An 18,039-nucleotide genomic window follows, 5' to 3' on the forward strand; every position below is an offset into this window, starting at 1 on the left:
GGCGAAGCGGGGAGATTTTTTTTGTCACGTAGCGTTTGTTAGCAATATGTATTTATGCCTTTTGGATTCGAGACTTCTCCTGTCACATGAACCTCATTGTCAACTTGGGAAATGGGCAAGATGTAAGTTTAATGATTGCTGGCTTTGTAACGTGAAGTTGGAGAGAAGCTTAGCCACGTTTGCTAGTAGTATGCTTCAACATGAAGTAGCAAGGCGTCTCACGGCATATTACAAAATATAATAACAGATAATAAAACGTTCGTGGCTTGTATCCTTCACCAGCGTCCACATTACGGAGATGGAGGAAGTCAAAAAAAAAAAAGAGACGGATGTAAGAAGAGTGACACCTGCTGAACTAAGCGATGAAAACAAAGGAGGCGCCGCCGTGTGGCGTAAACTGGTGATGCCCCATGTAAAACACTGGCTGTTACAGCTTGAATTAAGTGATTTCGTTGATTAGCTGAAACATGCTGAACTATCCTTATGAGGCAAACTCCAGACTGTACAGATTTTTTTTTAAAATGATTGAATTAATCATTTTTTAAATGATTATTTTAACAGCTCAGAGATGTTCAAGGAGCAACCTGTTTATGCACTTTCTGCTCTGTGAGCTCTGTTTTTGAATAAGGGGTTGGAAATTAATGCTTTTTTTTTTTTTTGTCCGATTACTTACTTTACCAATACTAAGCTATTCAAACAACACACAGTTTCATATATTTATGTTTTTATTTTAAACGTGTGCCAGTTACAGTGAGTAGGGAGGCCGTGCCACTGCCATTTATAAACCTACCTTATCATCTGATACCAATATCAATGCCAATGTCAACATTACATTACATGACAATCATGCATACAAGCTATTCAAATTGATGATGTTGTTTTAAATGTAAATATCAGAATCAGAATCAGCTTTATTGGCCAAGCACATACAGGGAATTGACTCGGGTAACTTTGCTCTCTTGTACAGAAAGACACGGAATTTAAATAAGTGAAGAAAAAATTAAATAAAATAAAATAAAATAAATCTCAATCTGTACACAAAAAATATAGAATGAGAGCAGATATATACACCAAACCAGGGTTTTGTTCAGTATATATACAGTAGTGCAGAGTTATAGTTTATTGTTCATGTGAATGGTCTCACACTCTGTGTCTGCTCAGAGTTCATCAGAGCAATGGGGGAAGAAACTGTCCTTGTGGTGGGTGGTTTTGCCGTACAGTGCTCTGTAACGCCGGCCTGAGGGGAGGAGTCTAAACAGACTGTGACCAGTGTGTGAGGGGTCTGTGGAGATTTTACTGGCCCGCTTCCTGACCCTGGACCGGCAAAGGTCCTGGATGGAGGGAAGGTCAGTACCAATGAACCAGACCGTGATGGACGTGATCAGGGCAGACTGGATTATTGCAGTGTAGAAGATGATCAGCAGCTCCTGAGGCAGGTTGAACTTCCTGAGCTGATGCAGAAAGTACAGCCTCTGCTGGGCCTTCTTCCTTACAGAGTCTATGTGGGAGGTCCACTTCAGGCCCCGTGAAATTGTGGACCCTAGGAACCTGAATGAGTCTACTGTAGGGACTGTCCTATTGAGGATTATGAGAGGAGGGGTTGATGGGGGTCTCTTCCTGAAGTCCACTGTCATCTCCACAGTTTTGAGCGGGTTTAGCTCCAGGTGGTTCTGACTGCACCGGAGGACCAGCTGTTCCACTTCCCTTCCGTCCCGGATGAGTCCAATGACGGTGGTGTCGTCTGCAAACTTCAGGAGTTTCACAGAAGGGTCCCTTGAGGTGCAGTCAGTAGTGTAAAGAGAGAAGAGCAGTGGGGAGAGAACACATCCCTGGGGGGCGCCAGTGCTGAGGGACCGGGAGCTGGATGTGAAGTTACCCAGTTTCACCTGCTGCCTCCTGACAGTCAGGAAACTGGTAATCCACTGACAGATGGAGGGGGGCACGGTGAGCTGGGACAGTTTGTGGTGGAGGAGCTCTGAGACAATGGTGTTGAACACAGAGCTGAAGTCCACAAATAGGACCCGTGCGTAGATCCCTGCAGAGTCTAGGTGGTGCAGGATGTAGTGAAGAGCCATGTAGACTGCATCATCTACTGAGCTGTTTGCTCTATAGGAAAACTGCAGGGGGTCTAGCAGTGGATTCCTGATGTCCTTCAGATGGGACAGCACCAGTCGTTCAAAGGATTTCATGACCACAGACGTCGGGGCAATTGGTCTGTAGTCGTTTAATCCTGTGACAGGGGACTTCTTGGGAACCGGGATGATAGTGGAGCATTTGAGGCGGGAGGGGACCTCACACAGCTCCAGGGAGTTGTTGAAGATCTGGGTGAAGATGGGAGCCAGCTGGTCAACACAGACTTTCAGGCAGGACGGAGACACTCCATCGGGTCCTGGAGCCTTCCTAATCCTCCGTCTCTGAAAGAGTTGACGCACATCCTGTTTGCAGATCCTCTGCGCAGGCAGGGGGTTGGGTACGGGGGTGGTTTGGGGTGGAAAAAACTATGGAAACTAAAATGACTGATGGCCTATTAGTGCCACTGCCATCCATAAACACACCTGTTATCTTGCATGTCTTTTTGGTGGAGTTTTTTTTGTTTGAGTTACAAAACCATCTATTTTGGTTCATAACAATGTCCATACACTTGGTATAATAATAAACTGGCCTTAATAATTGGCTGTTGTGAATAGGAGCTGCAGTGTTTTAGCCAGGAATATCTGGAAAGAAACGATTGCACAAGGATTCATGGGTGAAGTAAAAGACGTTGTTTTTTTCTTTTGTTTCATTTTAGGGCGGCAAAGTGGCGAGGTGGTTAGCACTGATGCCTCACATCGAGAAGGTCCAGGAGTCGAATCCATGGGCTGACTGGGCCTTTCTGTGTGTAGTTTGCATGTTCTCGCTGTGTCTGCGTGGTTAGCTGACATGCTGGTTATGTTCATTGGTGATTCTAAATTGGCCGTAGGTGTGAGTGTGAATGGTTGTCTGTCTCTCCCTGCAATAGACTGGCGACCTCTCCAGGGTGTACCCCTGCCTCTCGCCCAATGACAACTGGGATAGGCTCCAGCAGACCATGCGACCCTTAACAGGAATAAGCAGTTAGAGAAGAAGCGGTTACAGCGGTTACATTTTATTTGTTTTATTTTAAAAATATTTGCAAAGGTATGTTCTCTTCAAATAATGCAGCATGCATCCTTGTATCTGGGATCTGAGTCAGCTCAATCACGGGGAACCTGAAAGAGCCAACATTTAACATGTTGCATTGTGATTAGTACAACAGCGATAAGGGCGGGTACAAGGTGTTGAACAACTTCAACTTTTTTAAAGTCAACTACGATATGGTAAAATTCGAGTTAACGACGACCAGTAGATGATATCACACATAAAAACACAGTAGGAAGTAATGCTTTGCCACAATTAAATCTGTGTTCTTAACCTGAATACATATTGTAACGTGTCGCACAAAAAAAAGCTACGGAGGCTTTTCTGTAAAGTAACTGAGGCTTGAACACAAACTACTGTTGGCCGTAGCCAACTTTACACCAACACCATAAACACTGTCAGTCTGACACTTCTAATATGGGGCTAATAGAAAGCTGCAGGGAGGGCTTTGGGGTGCAGCACCCATGGTTAAAACAGGAAGGAAGTGGAACCCAAAAGAGGCAGTCCATCAAGCACAGGCAGCCTTTAGGCATAGGGATATCACAGCCCACGTACAGCAAGGGCGTGGAGGCCTAGGGCTGTGCGCAGGGAATCCTCTGTGGAGCAAGGCATCAGTAGTAGAAAAGAGAAAGATGGTAGTGGAAGAGGTACAGAAACAAGAGGAAGCAGTAAGATGCTCTAAGGCAGTGTCGCAGGCTAAGCAGGGTCAATGGGTGAACTGAGAGAGTGTAGAGAAAAGGAAGGTGAAGTGGAGAGAGTTGTGGAGCATGGAGGCCAGAAGGATTAGATTTATGATAGGGGCTACTTATGATGTGCTGCCAACTCCCCAGAACCTAAACCAGTGGTTAGGTGAGGATGCTGTCTGTCCACTGTGCACTTGTGTATGTACGCTTATCCATATTCCGACAGCTTATAGGGCTAGTCTTTCCCAAGGACGATACACCTGGCGTCAAAACCAGGTTCTGAAATGTTTAGCAGCTGCAAGTGAGTGAATGTGAATTCCATGGCCGTTAACAGATAGCCGAGATACCGAGATAGCTAGCACCTGGCTACAACCAGATTTGCTGTTGTGGTCTGAGCCAGAGAAGGTAGTCCATTTCATTGAACTTGCTGTCCCGTGGGAAGATAGAGTTGAGGAGGCTAATGAACGCAAGAGAGTTAAATATGCAGAGTTGGCAGCAGATGCAGAGCAGAATGGTTGGAGGGCCTGTGTACGGCCGGTGGAGGTGGGTTGCCGTGGCAAAATCCACCATTGCTCTCCTAAACAAATTGGGCATATGTGGCAAAAGCCAGAGTATGGCGGTAAGCAACATGTCCCTGGCAGCAGAGAGAGCAAGCGAATGGCTGTGGGTAAGGAGGAAACATGCTAGCTGGGGAGCTTGCTAAAGGTAAGGCTGGCTGCGTAACTTTAGTATTTGCGAATCATGATATATTTGGTCGGTTGGGTTCAGTCCGCATCAATGGGGCGAACCCGTTTCTACCGTTTCTGTTGTACATACCGTTTCTGCTAAATATCCCTGCTGTACCATGAGCCATTGTACCAAAATTTCTTATTGATGAAAATCTAAATAACAAATAAAGTCTGTCTAACCCCCTACTAAAATTCCTCGAACCTGCGGTACTGGGAGTTGAGGCTCATGTGAAAATTAAAACTCTAAGTAAAACAGCAGTAACAGGTCCATATGCATAACCCTGGTCTCTGTGGATAGGTAAGACGTAGTTACTATCTGTGTTGCTGTTACTATGTCTGATTAATTTTTGATGAACTAAAGGAGAAATTTAAAATGTCTTCTAGATTAGATACCCTGATAGCAATTTTACCAAGCACAGAGATGCCTCTGTGCTTATTCAGCAACCCCTTGACTAGAACTGGACCAAGAGTTTATAGAAATACCACAAAGCACACATGTTCTACCAAGTGTGCCATGTTGGATATTAACCTCTGTAAAGGGACTCTGGTTACAAGATACTACTGACTACACTACAGGAGGCAATGCACACAAAATAAACCATTGATTGTTTTATTTAACATTTACATCATCAAATTATATCGTTGTGCACATTATAGAATACATAGAAATAACAAAACTGGCTGTCGTGCATGTAACTCAACAGTGAAACATGTCAACAAAGAGTGTGTCATATGGTTGTGAAGCTGACAGTGGAAAACAACGTCACTGTTTGTTTCCTGTAGTACCAGCATATACCCACTAGATGGAAGCAAAGGACCATGTATGAAACTGAGGCTCAGGGACGTGAGAAAAAGGATTGTATGAACTGTTATTTCTACTGTCCCTCATATTTACAATCCTCTTTATTTTAACCAACATATGCAAATTAGTAACAAACAAATACAGTTTGAACAAAACACATTTGGACAGTTGTATTTGTAGTTTTAAAGCCTAGTCTTTTAGAGACATTAGCACAAAAACACCACACACTCTGTTTTCTGACCTAATTACAGGAAGTTAATGACATGAGAAGAACTGACTGGACACACTGAGCATGTTTGTTAGAAGCCAAGAGAGCATCATTCAGATTACAGTATGATCAGAGGATTTACTGAACAACATGAGACTATATTCTGTTAGAATCCATTAAACATGAGCAGAATATCAAAAACATCAAGTTACATCCTACACAAACTAAAAACAACTAAATCATTGATGGCAACCACACCACGTCATTCATTTCAGACAGTTGGATTAACAGTTTCTGTGAGCCAAGAAAATAAATCAGTTCTGCTGTAGAATAAAATAAGAACAATCAATCAGACACAATGATTTTAGATTCACTGAACCACTGAAAATCTCATTAGAACATGTTAAAGGATAAAATAACTCATCAGGAGAGGAAAAAAATTTTCAGACAAAAGTCATGTACTTGTTCTAATCAAATCTGAACAGACTCTGAATTCAAAAGTGACTGTTGATGTTTTAATTGAGAACAAATGTTGAGGTCTACATTTTTAATTTTCTACATTTGAAATAATTCATTTAAAATTACAACCTACCTTCAAGCAGAATGAAAAACTCGTTCAGTGGAAACTATCACTGTTGTGTGATGATGACTTTACAGAGAAATGAACCTGGAATGATTGTCACAGAAAAACAAACATCTCTGAACATCACAGAGAAATCTCACTTTCTGATTTTGATATCAGAGGTTTTGGCAGAACCAGCTTCACCAATATAAAAATATGGGAAGAGTTTCTCAGTGAAAGTGTCTCTGTGAGTGTAGATGTGAGTCATGTCTTCAGAGTTGTAGAAGGACACCTCCCCCCTGTCATAGTCCAGCTGGACTCTGATCCTCTGCAGACTCTCCTTCACTGTCATAGTTTTACCATCAACATTAGCGTATTTTCCACTACGATGTGATAAACACCAGACTCCATATTTTGGTGAAGCATATCTCTCTCCTTTCCTGTCAACTGACTCTTTCGCTAAACCAACATTCCAGCTAGGATGATCTCCCACCTCCACCTCCCAGCTGTGTTTCCCTGAGCTGAAGCCCTCAGAGCCCAGAACATTGGTGTATTGAGTCAATCTCTCTGGATTGTCAGGAAGCTGCTGCTCTGTGTCTCCATTCCTCACACTGGTCAGATCATCTGACAGATGGAGTCGGGGGTTTGCAGTGTTTGGGTCCAGAATGACAGGACTGAAGTGGACCTTCTCCATCTTCTCCCAGACTCTGAAGGACAGGTTGCCCAGGTGTTTGGCCACATCTATCAGTGCTCCTGAGACCAGCTGTGGATCTGACAGTGAGCACTGGGCTCTGGCTCTGGTCTGAGTGTCCTTATAACTGCTGAGGAATGGCACCTGGTGTTTCTGCAGCTCTTCTTCAACAGCAGAGATACTGTCTGACAGAGAGGAGATCTGCTCCTGAATCCTCTTCATCTCTCTGCTGACAGTCTTCTCCTTCTGCTCCTCTTCCTCCCTCAGAGCTGCCAGTCTGGACTCCTCTTCCTCTCTCAGGAACTGGTGGAGCTTGTTGAACTCTGCTCTGATCTGCCTCTCTGTGGACAGCAGCTGCTTCTTGGAGTGTTGAATCACCTCATTGTATGTTTCCTCCACTTGTTTGTATTTCTTCCTCTTGTCCTGCAGAGACTTTAAGTCAGATTTCAGCTGCTCCTTCAGGTCACTGACTGCTTGTTCTATAGGAACCACTTTGTGATTGTGGTGGAGAGAAGAGTCACAGACAGGACACACAGCTCTCTGCTCATCCTCACAGAACAATTTAGGTTCTTCTTCGTGTTTACTACAAACCACCATTAATGACTTCTCTTTGCCCTTTTCTGTCTCAGATGATCCAGATTTCTGTCTTCCAGCAAAGGAGTCAGCCAGTTCCTTCAGTCCATAGTTCACCCCAAGATGATCTTTTGAGGATTTTCTTTTACAAATAGGACAGTTTTTGTTTTCAGCTTGTTCCCAGAATTTCTGCAGGCAGCTTGAACAGAAGTTGTGGTTGCAGCTCAGAGACACAGGATCTCTGAAAGTCTCTGAACACACATGGCAGCTCAGAAAACTTTCAAGAAGAGCAACTTTCTCAGCCATTTGTGACTGAAGTAGTTTCAATAGCAGGACTCACCAATATACAGTCTCTTCACTTTTCCTCTTACAATCCTCCAAATAAATGTTTTCCAGCAGAGATCGTACACCCTGTAATGGCGTCTGAGCTCTGTCTCAATCTGCTTTCAGTTTCCTTTACCTCAGTCTTGAGAATTATTTCCTGTCACTAAAGCTGCAGTGTAAAAGCGTCTGCAACAGATGGTGCCATCATGTTTTACTCAGGTCAATATTCTCATTTCCTGTTTCCTTGTTCAGTTGTGTGTCGCTCACATTTCAACATTTGAATCTCTTTTGATTCTCTTCTACAAAGTATTCAGGTCCTTCAGTTTGTAAAAAACAAAAAAAACATTAAAAATATGAGGTTTGTGCTTTAGTCACATTAAGAAATGTCTTTAACATAACATGTTATGATTTAATATCAAATTCTTCGAAGCCGGGGTCTTCAAGCTGATACAGAGATGGATCAGGGACCTCCTACTATTGTTTAAAATATTGTTTTATATTAAACTGGGCCTAGTGCCATGTATAAATGTGCATTCAATACTAAGCTATTCAAACAACACACAGTTTCATATATTCATGTTTTTATTTTAAAAATGTTCCAGTTACACCGTGCCACTGCCATTTATAAACCTACCTTATCATCTGTTACCAATATCAATGCCAACATCAACATTACATTACATGACAATCATGCATACAAGCTATTCAGATTGATGTCTTTATTTTAAATGTAAATGTGGAAACTAAAATGACGGAAGGCCTATTAGTGCCACTGTCATCCATAAACATATTATTTTGCATGTCTTGTCTTTTGGACGAGTTTCGTGGTTGAGTTACAAAACGATCCATTTTGGCTCATAACAATGTCCATACACTTGGTATAATAATATACTGGCCTCAGTAGTTGGCTGTTGTGAGGAGCTCCAGTGTTTAAGCCAAAAATATCTGGAAAGAAACAACTGCACAAGGATTCATGGGTGAAGTAAATGACATTGTTTTTTGATTTATTTGTTTCATTTCTTTTTGTTTTATTTTAAAAATGTTTGCAAATGTATGTCCTCTTCAAATAATAATGCAGCATGCATGCTTGTATCTGTCAGCTCAATCGTGGGGAACCTGACAGAGCCAGCATTTAACATGTGACATTGTGATTAGCACAGCAGCGATAAGAGCGAGTACTAGGAGTTGAACAACGTCCGATTTTTTAAAGTCGACTAATATGTGGTGAAGGTCGAGTCAACAACGACCAGTCGATGATGTCACACATAAAAACACAGTAGAAAGTAATGCTTTGCAACAACTAAATATGTGTTCTTAACCTGAATACATATTGTAGTGTCTCGCACAAACGAAGCTACGGAGGCTTTTCTGTGAAGTAACTGAGGCTTGAACACAGACTACTGTTGGCCTTAGCCCACACCAACACCAGAAACACTGTCAGTCTAAAACTTCTAATATGGGGTTAATAGAACACAACAGAACTGAACATAGTCACATGACCTAATCAATGAGCTGGAGGTAGCATCACGGCAGGGTGTGCAATTTACTAGCTTTTACAACGGCAATGGAGGTCATTATTAGAGCTTTAAAATGGGTGGTAGGTGGAGGAAAGCTGCAGGGAGGGCTTAGGAGTGCAGCACCCACAGTTAAAACAGGAAGGAAATGAAACCCAAAAGAGGCAGTACATCAAGCACAGGCAGCCTTTAGGCATAGGGATATCACAGGCCACGTACAGCAAGGATGTGTAGGCCTAGGGCTGTGTGCAGGGAAACCTCTGTGGAGCAAGGCATCAGTAGTAGAAAACAGAAAGATGGTAGTGGAAGAGGTACATAATCAAAAGTAAGCAGAAAGATGCTCTAAGGCAGTGTTGCAGGCTTAGCAGGGTCAATGGGTGAACTGGGAGAGTGTGGAGAAAAGGAAGTTGAAGTGGAGAGAGCTGTGGAGCATGGAGGCCAGCAGGATTAGATTCATGATAGGGGCTACTTATGATGTGCTGCCAACTCCCCAGAACCTAAACCAGTGGGTAGGTGAGGATGGTGCCTGTCCACTGTGTGTATGTACACTTAGTCATATTCTGACAGGTTGTAAGGTTAGTCTTTCCCAAGGACGTTATACCTGGCGTCACAACCAGGTACTAAAATGTTTGGCAGCTGCAAGTGAGGAAAAGCGGTTTAAAGTAAAGTCCATGGCTGCTAACAAAGAGAATAGACACATCAAGTTTGTACGGGAGGGAGAAAAGACTAGACTAGTGAGTATCAGGCATAACACAGGGCAGCCAAGAGTAGGAGGAGCCTGGGAGGTAAGGGTGGACTTAAATGAGCAGCTAGTTATTCCAACCGAGATAGCACCTGGCTATGGCCAGAGAAGGTAGTCTATTTCATCGAACTTATTGTCCCGTGGGAAAATAGAGTTGAGGAGGCTAACGAGCCAGTGTTGTTTTTGGCAGCCATTTTAGATTTAGTCTTAGTCTTTTGGATGAAAATGCTTATTAGTTTTAGTCACATTTTCGTCATTTCTATATGTGATGGTTTTAGTCTAGTTTTAGTCGACGAAAACTCAAAAAGGTTTTAGTCTAGTTTTAGTCAATTTTAGTTAAAAGGAAAAAAAAGTATTTTCACCAATAATTACAATAACAAAGGAATGGTTTTAGACCTAGGATTATGCATTACACAGATAAAATGATAAGTGTATATATAGTCATATTAATTGGTGGTACAGTGTTAAAAGCTCTATCCATCTTATATTCTTTTATCAAGAAAAACTGGTGCTGTGTGTTAGCATGTATGTTAACTGACTGGTGTTTAGCTGCAGTGATGTTGTCATTTATAGTAGTTTTCTGTTAGCCGTGTGTGCTACCGTGGAACAGCAGGCTAACAGATTTAGCTCGTTGTCTGCTAACTGGTCTGGTACCTGGTTACAAAGACGTAGTAACGCTGCTAACTGGTACATAGTTACTACGTCTTTGTGTCATAATCTCCGTTAACATATTTTAGTATTATTGGTCAACCGTATGAACTTCAGAGCGCCGCGCTGCCGTATCGAGACGCTGAGCGGTTGCCAAGGCAATAAAGTTGGGAGGAGGAGCTGATTGACGTTCCTGCTTGACTCACGCAAAATATCTGCGGGTCAGTTCTCATACATAGAAAATATTATCTTATGGTTTATGATGTTGAGTCGAATGAATGATCATTTATTTAATATACAGTAGTATTAGCCAAAATAAATATTATGGTCATTTAAAAAAACAAATCATACTAATAGATTAACAGTTAATAAATACATTTTGTTTATATTTTAAAAGTTCATTGGTACAGATTTAAGATTTAATTAACTGCACTTAAGAGAATAAGAGAATGTGTTCATTGTTAATGAAGCTTTTCAAGCTTTAGGTATGACTAATTGATTTCTTGATCATCTCTTTACTAAAAACACCAGCACAAAATAAAACATACCAACGCTGCGGGCACAGAATTGAGTTCAGCCTATTGGCACGGCCCTCCAAGATATTTACGGTTTCTCATGTGGCCCCTTGGGAAAAATAATTGCCCACCCCTGTTTTAGACTAACATCTAAAAAAAGTTTTCAGTAGCACACGATCTACCCGTACTACCTTCGCGATCTACCGGTCGATCGCGATCGATGTAATGAGCACCCCTGCCATAGATCATCTCGTCGTTTCTGACCACCAAGGCCCTTGCTGGCACTAAGGTCCATCATTTAGTGTGACTGTGACGGCAGGCGTGTTGTGCAGAATGTGCACAGATGCTGGCGTGATGCCATGTGGTGGGCGTGACCAAACAAGGATACGATGCAGCACCATTGCTGATACTGTTTAGCTTTTGACAGACAATAGGCAGAACTGTCATGCATTTTGAATGTCTGACAGACCACCCACAACATAGTTGGTGTTTTCGTCAACGATGACGATGACGAAATTATTTCGTTGACGCCCCTTTTTTTCATGACAATAACATTTTCATCCAGTCTCGTCTCATCAACGAAAGCTTACAACGTCTCATGTTTTCGTCATGAAAGTGCCATGTTTAGCTCGTCACCGTCTTGTTATCGTCATGAAAAAAAGGTTCGTCAACGAAATAATTTCATCATCGTCACCGTTGACGAAAACAACACTGTAACGAGCATAAGAGAGCTAAATATGCAGAGTTGGCAGCAGATGCAGAGCAGAATGGTTGGAGGGTCTGTGTGCGGCTGGTGGAGGTGGGCTAAAAACTACAGTTCCTCTAATGTCCACTAGAGGCTGACTCCAGCAGTGAGTCAATCCCCACAGACCTCCATGTTAAAAACAACAGAAATAAACATGTTTACAGTTTGGTATTAAAACAGTTTTGGTCTCTACAGCTAATTTATCTTTGACCATGTTTGAATCAGCTGGGAGTTAGGTGGAGTCAGACAAGATGGAGAAGACCAGAGACGCCACACTGAGCTTCAGAACATCAGGAAATATATGTATCTCCCTCTGGTGGCTGGTTGCAGTACAGGACAGTTTCTCTAACGTTAACCAGAAGCTGGGAGTACATGAACATTAACTTTAAAAAGTCAAATAATGCAAGTTGTGTTCTGCAAGATATTTACTGATATGTTCAGTAGCAACATATTTACAAGTTGCCAAAAATGACAATGTTCAACATTTCCTCCTCGTGTTAAGAGAAAAAAATAATCACGTTGACTGTTAAACATTAATATTTTCAGAGAAATTAAATTTGTAGGAGTCAGTGTTGTTGGTAGAAACTGACAGTGGAATAAACTGACACTGAATAACTCCCATGTGACCTGAATACATAAACAACAAGTGAATTTAACCAAATCTGACCAGTGACAGCTCTTTAACACAGAATGCATCTACAATAGAACAGGAAAGAGGAATGAAAACAAATATTACAGCAAAAGTGAAAAGTTTATTTCAAAATAGAACTTTATTGTCCAAAATCAAATCAGATCAGTGAATCTATTTCTATATGTTTCATATTTACAGAATCACAGTGATTCTCGTCTCTGTAACAGTCTATGAACTAGAAAGTAAATGAACCACAATTATCACCTTGATGTTTTCACACACAGTTACATTAACACACATAGAATTAAATTAAATTAAACAGTGGAAATGTTTTGCATGTGAAAATTAACAGAGGGAATTTTCAAATGAATTCCATTTGTCGCCCTCTTGTCATCAAATTTGGCTATTTTTAATGTGGATGAAAACATAAAATTTAATTTTACTTGAAACATGATGCTGACATCACTTTTTCAAAAGGCCGTTTTGGTCCCCTGCACTTTCTACCGTCCTAAAACAATGTTACTATAGTAACCAGAGACCCATCAAGCACTCGGACCAAGCGGAAAACGGCATATAATGATGTGAATATTCTTAAAAAGGTTTCATATGCACTATCAACATCACTTTCGTTATATACCTTTTCCCAGTTTTGTGCCAGTAAATCATTCTTAAACATACTCATAGTTTCCTCTGTCCTCACTCGTCTGTATTTTAGTTTGTCCTCTGGCTGATTCCTCTGGCAGTTGCTGTTATAAACTGTAAACACTGGTAGGTGGTCGCTGATGTCATTAATTAATAGTCCGCTCATTGTATTATTTTCAATATCATTGGTAAATATGTGGCACAATGGGATGTGATTCTACTAGGTCTGGTGATGTTTGGATGTAAACTCATGCTGTACATTGTATTGATGAATTCGTCGGTCATTTTGTGCTTATTATAAATTGAGCAAATCAATATCGAAGTCACCACAAATGAAAACAACTTTTTGATTAGTTTTTGAAAACATTTCCCCTATCCAGTCCTTGAATGCTTCAATACTGGAGCCCGGTGCTCTGTATATACAGCTCATTATTATATTTTTATTTTTTTCTTCACATATTTCAGTTGTTATACATTCTAATAAGTTATCAATGACAGTTGTCATATTTTCTACTACTGTATAATTCAAGTTATTATCCACATACACAGCCAGGTCCAGGATGGATTTCTGCTGCAGTTTCACAACTGAAATCTCTTCAGACAAGAAGTCCAGAGACTTCTTCATGTCATCACCCTCCTCGGCTGTCATAGACTTCTTCGGACCCATGTTGCTAGGTAACGCGAGGTAGCGTCTGCTGTTACCCTAGCCGCCCGCTAGCTAGTTTGTCAACTAGCCGCCTAGCTCAGTTCTTTTCCGTCCGTGTTCCGAAAATCAGCGTCGTTAAAACAGACAGTATTCAAACCAAGGGTGTCCGCAGATAGTCCGATGTCCGTGATCCAAAATCAGTAGACAAAAAACACAGAATAGTCCAAAACCAAGCACCAAAACACAACCAAACTTTTCTCCAACACCGGAACCGGAAGTGATGTTTTCTTCAGAGTCCAGGCTCACAAGGACTGTTTGCGACTCTCTTTATTGAGTATGTAAAGAAGTTAAATCTCTAATTAATCATGTCAATTAAGCACTTTTCAAGTCATCTCGTCCAACCAGCCCATTGATGTTTCATTTATGCAGCAATAAAGCTGTTAAAAATATATAAATATAATGTTGGTTAGTTTTCTGTAGTACCACCATATACCCACTAGATGGAAGCAAAGGACCATGTATGAAACTGAGGCTCAGGGACGTGAGAAAAAGGATTGTGTGAACTGTTATTTCAACTGTCCCTCATATTTACAATCCTCTTCTTTTTAACCAACATATGCAAATTAGTAACAAACAAATACAGTTTGAACAAAACACACTTGGACAGTTGTATTTGTAGTTTTAAAGCCTAGTCTTTTAGAGACATCAGCACAAAAACACCACACACTCTGTTTTCTGACCTAATTACAGGAAGTTAATGACATGAGAAGAACTGACTGGACACACTGAGCATGTTTGTTAGAAGCCAAGAGAGCATCATTCAGATTACAGTATGATCAGAGGATTTACTGAACAACATGAGACTATATTCTGTTAGAATCCATTAAACATGAGCAGAATATCAAAAACATCAAGTTACATCCTACACAAACTAAAAACAACTAAATCATTGATGGCAACCACACCACATCATTCATTTCAGACAGTTGGATTAACAGTTTCTGTGAGCCAAGAAAATAAATCAGTTCTGCTGTAGAATAAAATAAGAACAATCAATCAGACACAATGATTTTAGATTCACTGAACCACTGAAAATCTCATTAGAACATGTTAAAGGATAAAATAACTCATCAGGAGAGGAAAAAAATCTTTCAGACAAAAGTCATGTACTTGTTCTAATCAAATCTGAACAGACTCTGAATTCAAAAGTGACTGTTAATGTTTTAATTGAGAACAAATGTTGAGGTCTACATTTTTAATTTTCTACATTTGAAATAATTCATTTAAAATTACAACCTACCTTCAAGCAGAATGAAAAAGTCTTTCAGTGGAAACTATCACTGTTGTGTGATGATGACTTTACAGAGAAATGAACCTGGAATGATTGTCACAGAAAAACAAACATCTCTGAACATCACATAGAAATCTCACTTTCTGATTTTGATATCAGAGGTTTTGGCAGAACCAGCTTTACCAATACTGAAATATGGGAAGAGTTTCTCAGTGAAAGTGTCTCTGTAAGTGTAGATGAGAGTCATGTCTTCAGAGTTGTAGAAGGACACCTCCCCACTGTCATAGTCCAGCTGGACTCTGATCCTCTGGAGACTCTTCTTCACTGTCACAGTCTGACCAGCACCATTAGTGTATTTTCCACTGCGATGCAACAAACACCAGATTCCATATTTTGGTGAAGCTAATAACTCTCCCTTCCTGTCAACTGACTCTTTAGCTAAACCAACATTCCAGTCAGGATGATCTCCCACCTCCACCTCCCAGCTGTGTTTCCCTGAGCTGAAGCCCTCAGAGCCCAGAACAATGGTATACTTAGTGAATCTCTCTGGATTGTCAGGAAGCTGCTGCTTTGTGTCTCCATATCTCACACTGGTCAGATCATCAGACAGATAGAGTCGGGGGCTTGCAGTGTTTGGGTCCAGAATGACAGGACTGAAGTGGACCTTCTCCTCCATCTTCTCCCAGACTCTGAAGGACAGGTTGCCCAGGTGTTTGGCCACACCTATCAGTGCTCCTGAGACCAGCTGTGGATCTGACAGTGAGCACTGGGCTCTGGCTCTGGTCTGAGTGTCTTTATAACTGCTGAGGAATGGCACCTGGTGTTTCTGCAGCTCTTCTTCAACAGCAGAGATACTGTCTGACAGAGAGGAGATCTGCTCCTGAATCCTCTTCATCTCTCTGCTGACAGTCTTCCCCTTCTGCTCCTCTTCCTCCCTCAGAGCTGCCAGTCTGGACTCCTCTTCCTCTTTCAGGAACTGGTGGAGCTTGTTGAACTCTGCTCTGATCTGCCTCTCTGTGGACAGCAGCTGCTTCTTGGAGTGTTGAATCACCTCATTGTATGTTTCCTCCACTTGTTTGTATTTCTTCCTCTTGTCCTGCAGAGACTTTAAGTCAGATTTCAGCTCCACCTTCAGGTCACTGACTGCTTGTTCTATAGGAACCACTTTGTGATTGTGGTGGAGAGAAAACTCACAGACAGGACACACAGCTCTCTGCTCATCCTCACAGAACAATCTAGGGTCTTCTTTGTGTTTACTACAAACCACCATTAATGACTTCTCTTTGCCCTTTTCTGTCTCAGATGATCCAGATTTCTGTCTTCCAGCAAAGGAGTCAGCCAGTTCCTTCAGTCCAAAGTTCACCACAGGATCATCTTTTGAGGATCTTCTTTTACAAATAGGACAGTTTTTGTTTTTAGCTTGTTCCCAGAATTTCTGCAGGCAGCTTGAACAGAAGTTGTGGTTGCAGCTCAGAGACACAGGATCTCTGAAAGTCTCTGAACACACATGGCAGCTCAGAAAACTTTCAAAAGCAGCTCTCTCAGCCATTTGTGACTGAAGTAGTTTCAATAGCAGGACTCACCAATATACAGTCTCTACACTTTTCCTCTTAAAATCCTCCAAATACGTTTTTTCCAGCAGAGATCGTACACCCTGTAATGGCGTCTGAACTCGGTCTCAGTCTACTTTCAGTTTCTTTAACCTCATTCATGAGAATTATTTCCTGTCAGTAGAGCTGAAGGGTGATTTTATCTCCAGCAGATGGTGCCATGACGTCTTCCACAGGTGAATATTCTACTTTTCTTTTAGTGTAAATCAGTTTCCTTGTTCCTCACGTGTTGCTCATTTCTTAATATTTAATCTCTTTTTGATTTTCAATCTACTTAACAAAAGATTCAGGTCCTTCAGCTCATAAAAATACTAAACATTAAAAAGCGAGGTTTGTTCTTTAGTCCTCCAGGGAGGAGTTCATATTTCCAGTTGTCTCAAAGCTCACAGTAAACCACTCTGACTACATTTGTTCTTCATGAGCTGTAACAGGAAACATCTTCTACGTCTATGTCAGAATGAATTAAAGCAACAATACGTTCTCTCCAGAAAATGGACCAAGCAGACTTTTTATCAGAGGATAAACTTTTAGTTCTCTTGTAGCCTATATGTCAACTCCTGAAGTTCATCTTTAAATAAGGGGTCTGCTTGGTTCCTTCACAGTGAGAGGATAAAGGCCTGAGCAGGGAAAGAGTCTGCTCATATTATGGCCCACAGGGAAGTGTCCTTTAAACCTTTTCTAAAGAATCTTCTCAGTGGATAAAGGATTTCCTAAACCCCTCTGCTTCCCCGTCTTTATCTCTGTTTGCTTGATATAAGCCCCCACCACATTCTCTAAACCCCATCAGTCAACCAGATGACCTCCAACCTGCTGGTTCCCAGCCTCTTAGTCTCTTTCCATCTCCAGTCCTTGTGTCAGTTAGCTCCCTGCCTTTCCTAGTGTCAGATAATGCTATAGCTATCAACTCTATCAACCAGTTGCACGTCCCAGTTCCTGAGTTGCCCAACCACCTGACTACTAGCTCCATGTCTACTCCAGCCTATGAGGCAGCCACCCTCTCACCTGCACCACAGGTGGTTTGAATGGGCCTGCTTGGTGTCCAGCCTGCTAGCTATGAGCCTCCCCACCATCCTGCTCCAGTTCCTGAGTCAGATAGCAATCATCCTGATAGCCCTCAACCTGACTTATTTAACTCTCTGCATGATTCCACCTTGTCCAAATCCCAGGAGTCACCTTTCAGGTGAGGTAGACCTTCAGGACATCTCCCTCTAGGAAGCCAGGCTACCGACTTCCTCTGGGCTCCACATCTACCAGTGTCCTGGTGTTAGCCTTACAGCCAGCTAGCTTCCAGACTGCTAGCCTCCAGCCTCTCTTCAGTCAGCTAGCTC

The 18,039-nt window shown here is 41.7% G+C and overlaps 2 protein-coding genes across 2 annotated transcripts; both read right to left on the reverse strand.

Annotated features, from left to right (window-relative positions):
- Nucleotides 1–6,296: 6,296 nt before the first annotated feature.
- Nucleotides 6,297–7,709, reverse strand: LOC311493370 (nuclear factor 7, brain-like; the record flags this gene model as incomplete). The annotated part of the gene is made up of 1 exon (XM_084551991.1): nt 6,297–7,709. One exon carries the CDS (start codon nt 7,707–7,709, stop codon nt 6,297–6,299), a length of 1,413 nt encoding a protein of 470 aa, XP_084408117.1.
- Nucleotides 7,710–15,237: 7,528 nt separating this feature from the next.
- On the reverse strand, nt 15,238–16,650 carry LOC311493369 (nuclear factor 7, brain-like; the record flags this gene model as incomplete). Its single annotated transcript, XM_084551990.1, has 1 exon — nt 15,238–16,650. The coding sequence occupies one exon, from the start codon at nt 16,648–16,650 to the stop codon at nt 15,238–15,240; it is 1,413 nt and encodes a 470-aa protein (XP_084408116.1).
- Nucleotides 16,651–18,039: the final 1,389 nt, after the last annotated feature.

Source organism: Chelon labrosus, assembly GCF_963514085.1.
Source record: "Chelon labrosus genome assembly, chromosome: 9".
NCBI lineage: Eukaryota > Metazoa > Chordata > Actinopteri > Mugiliformes > Mugilidae > Chelon > Chelon labrosus.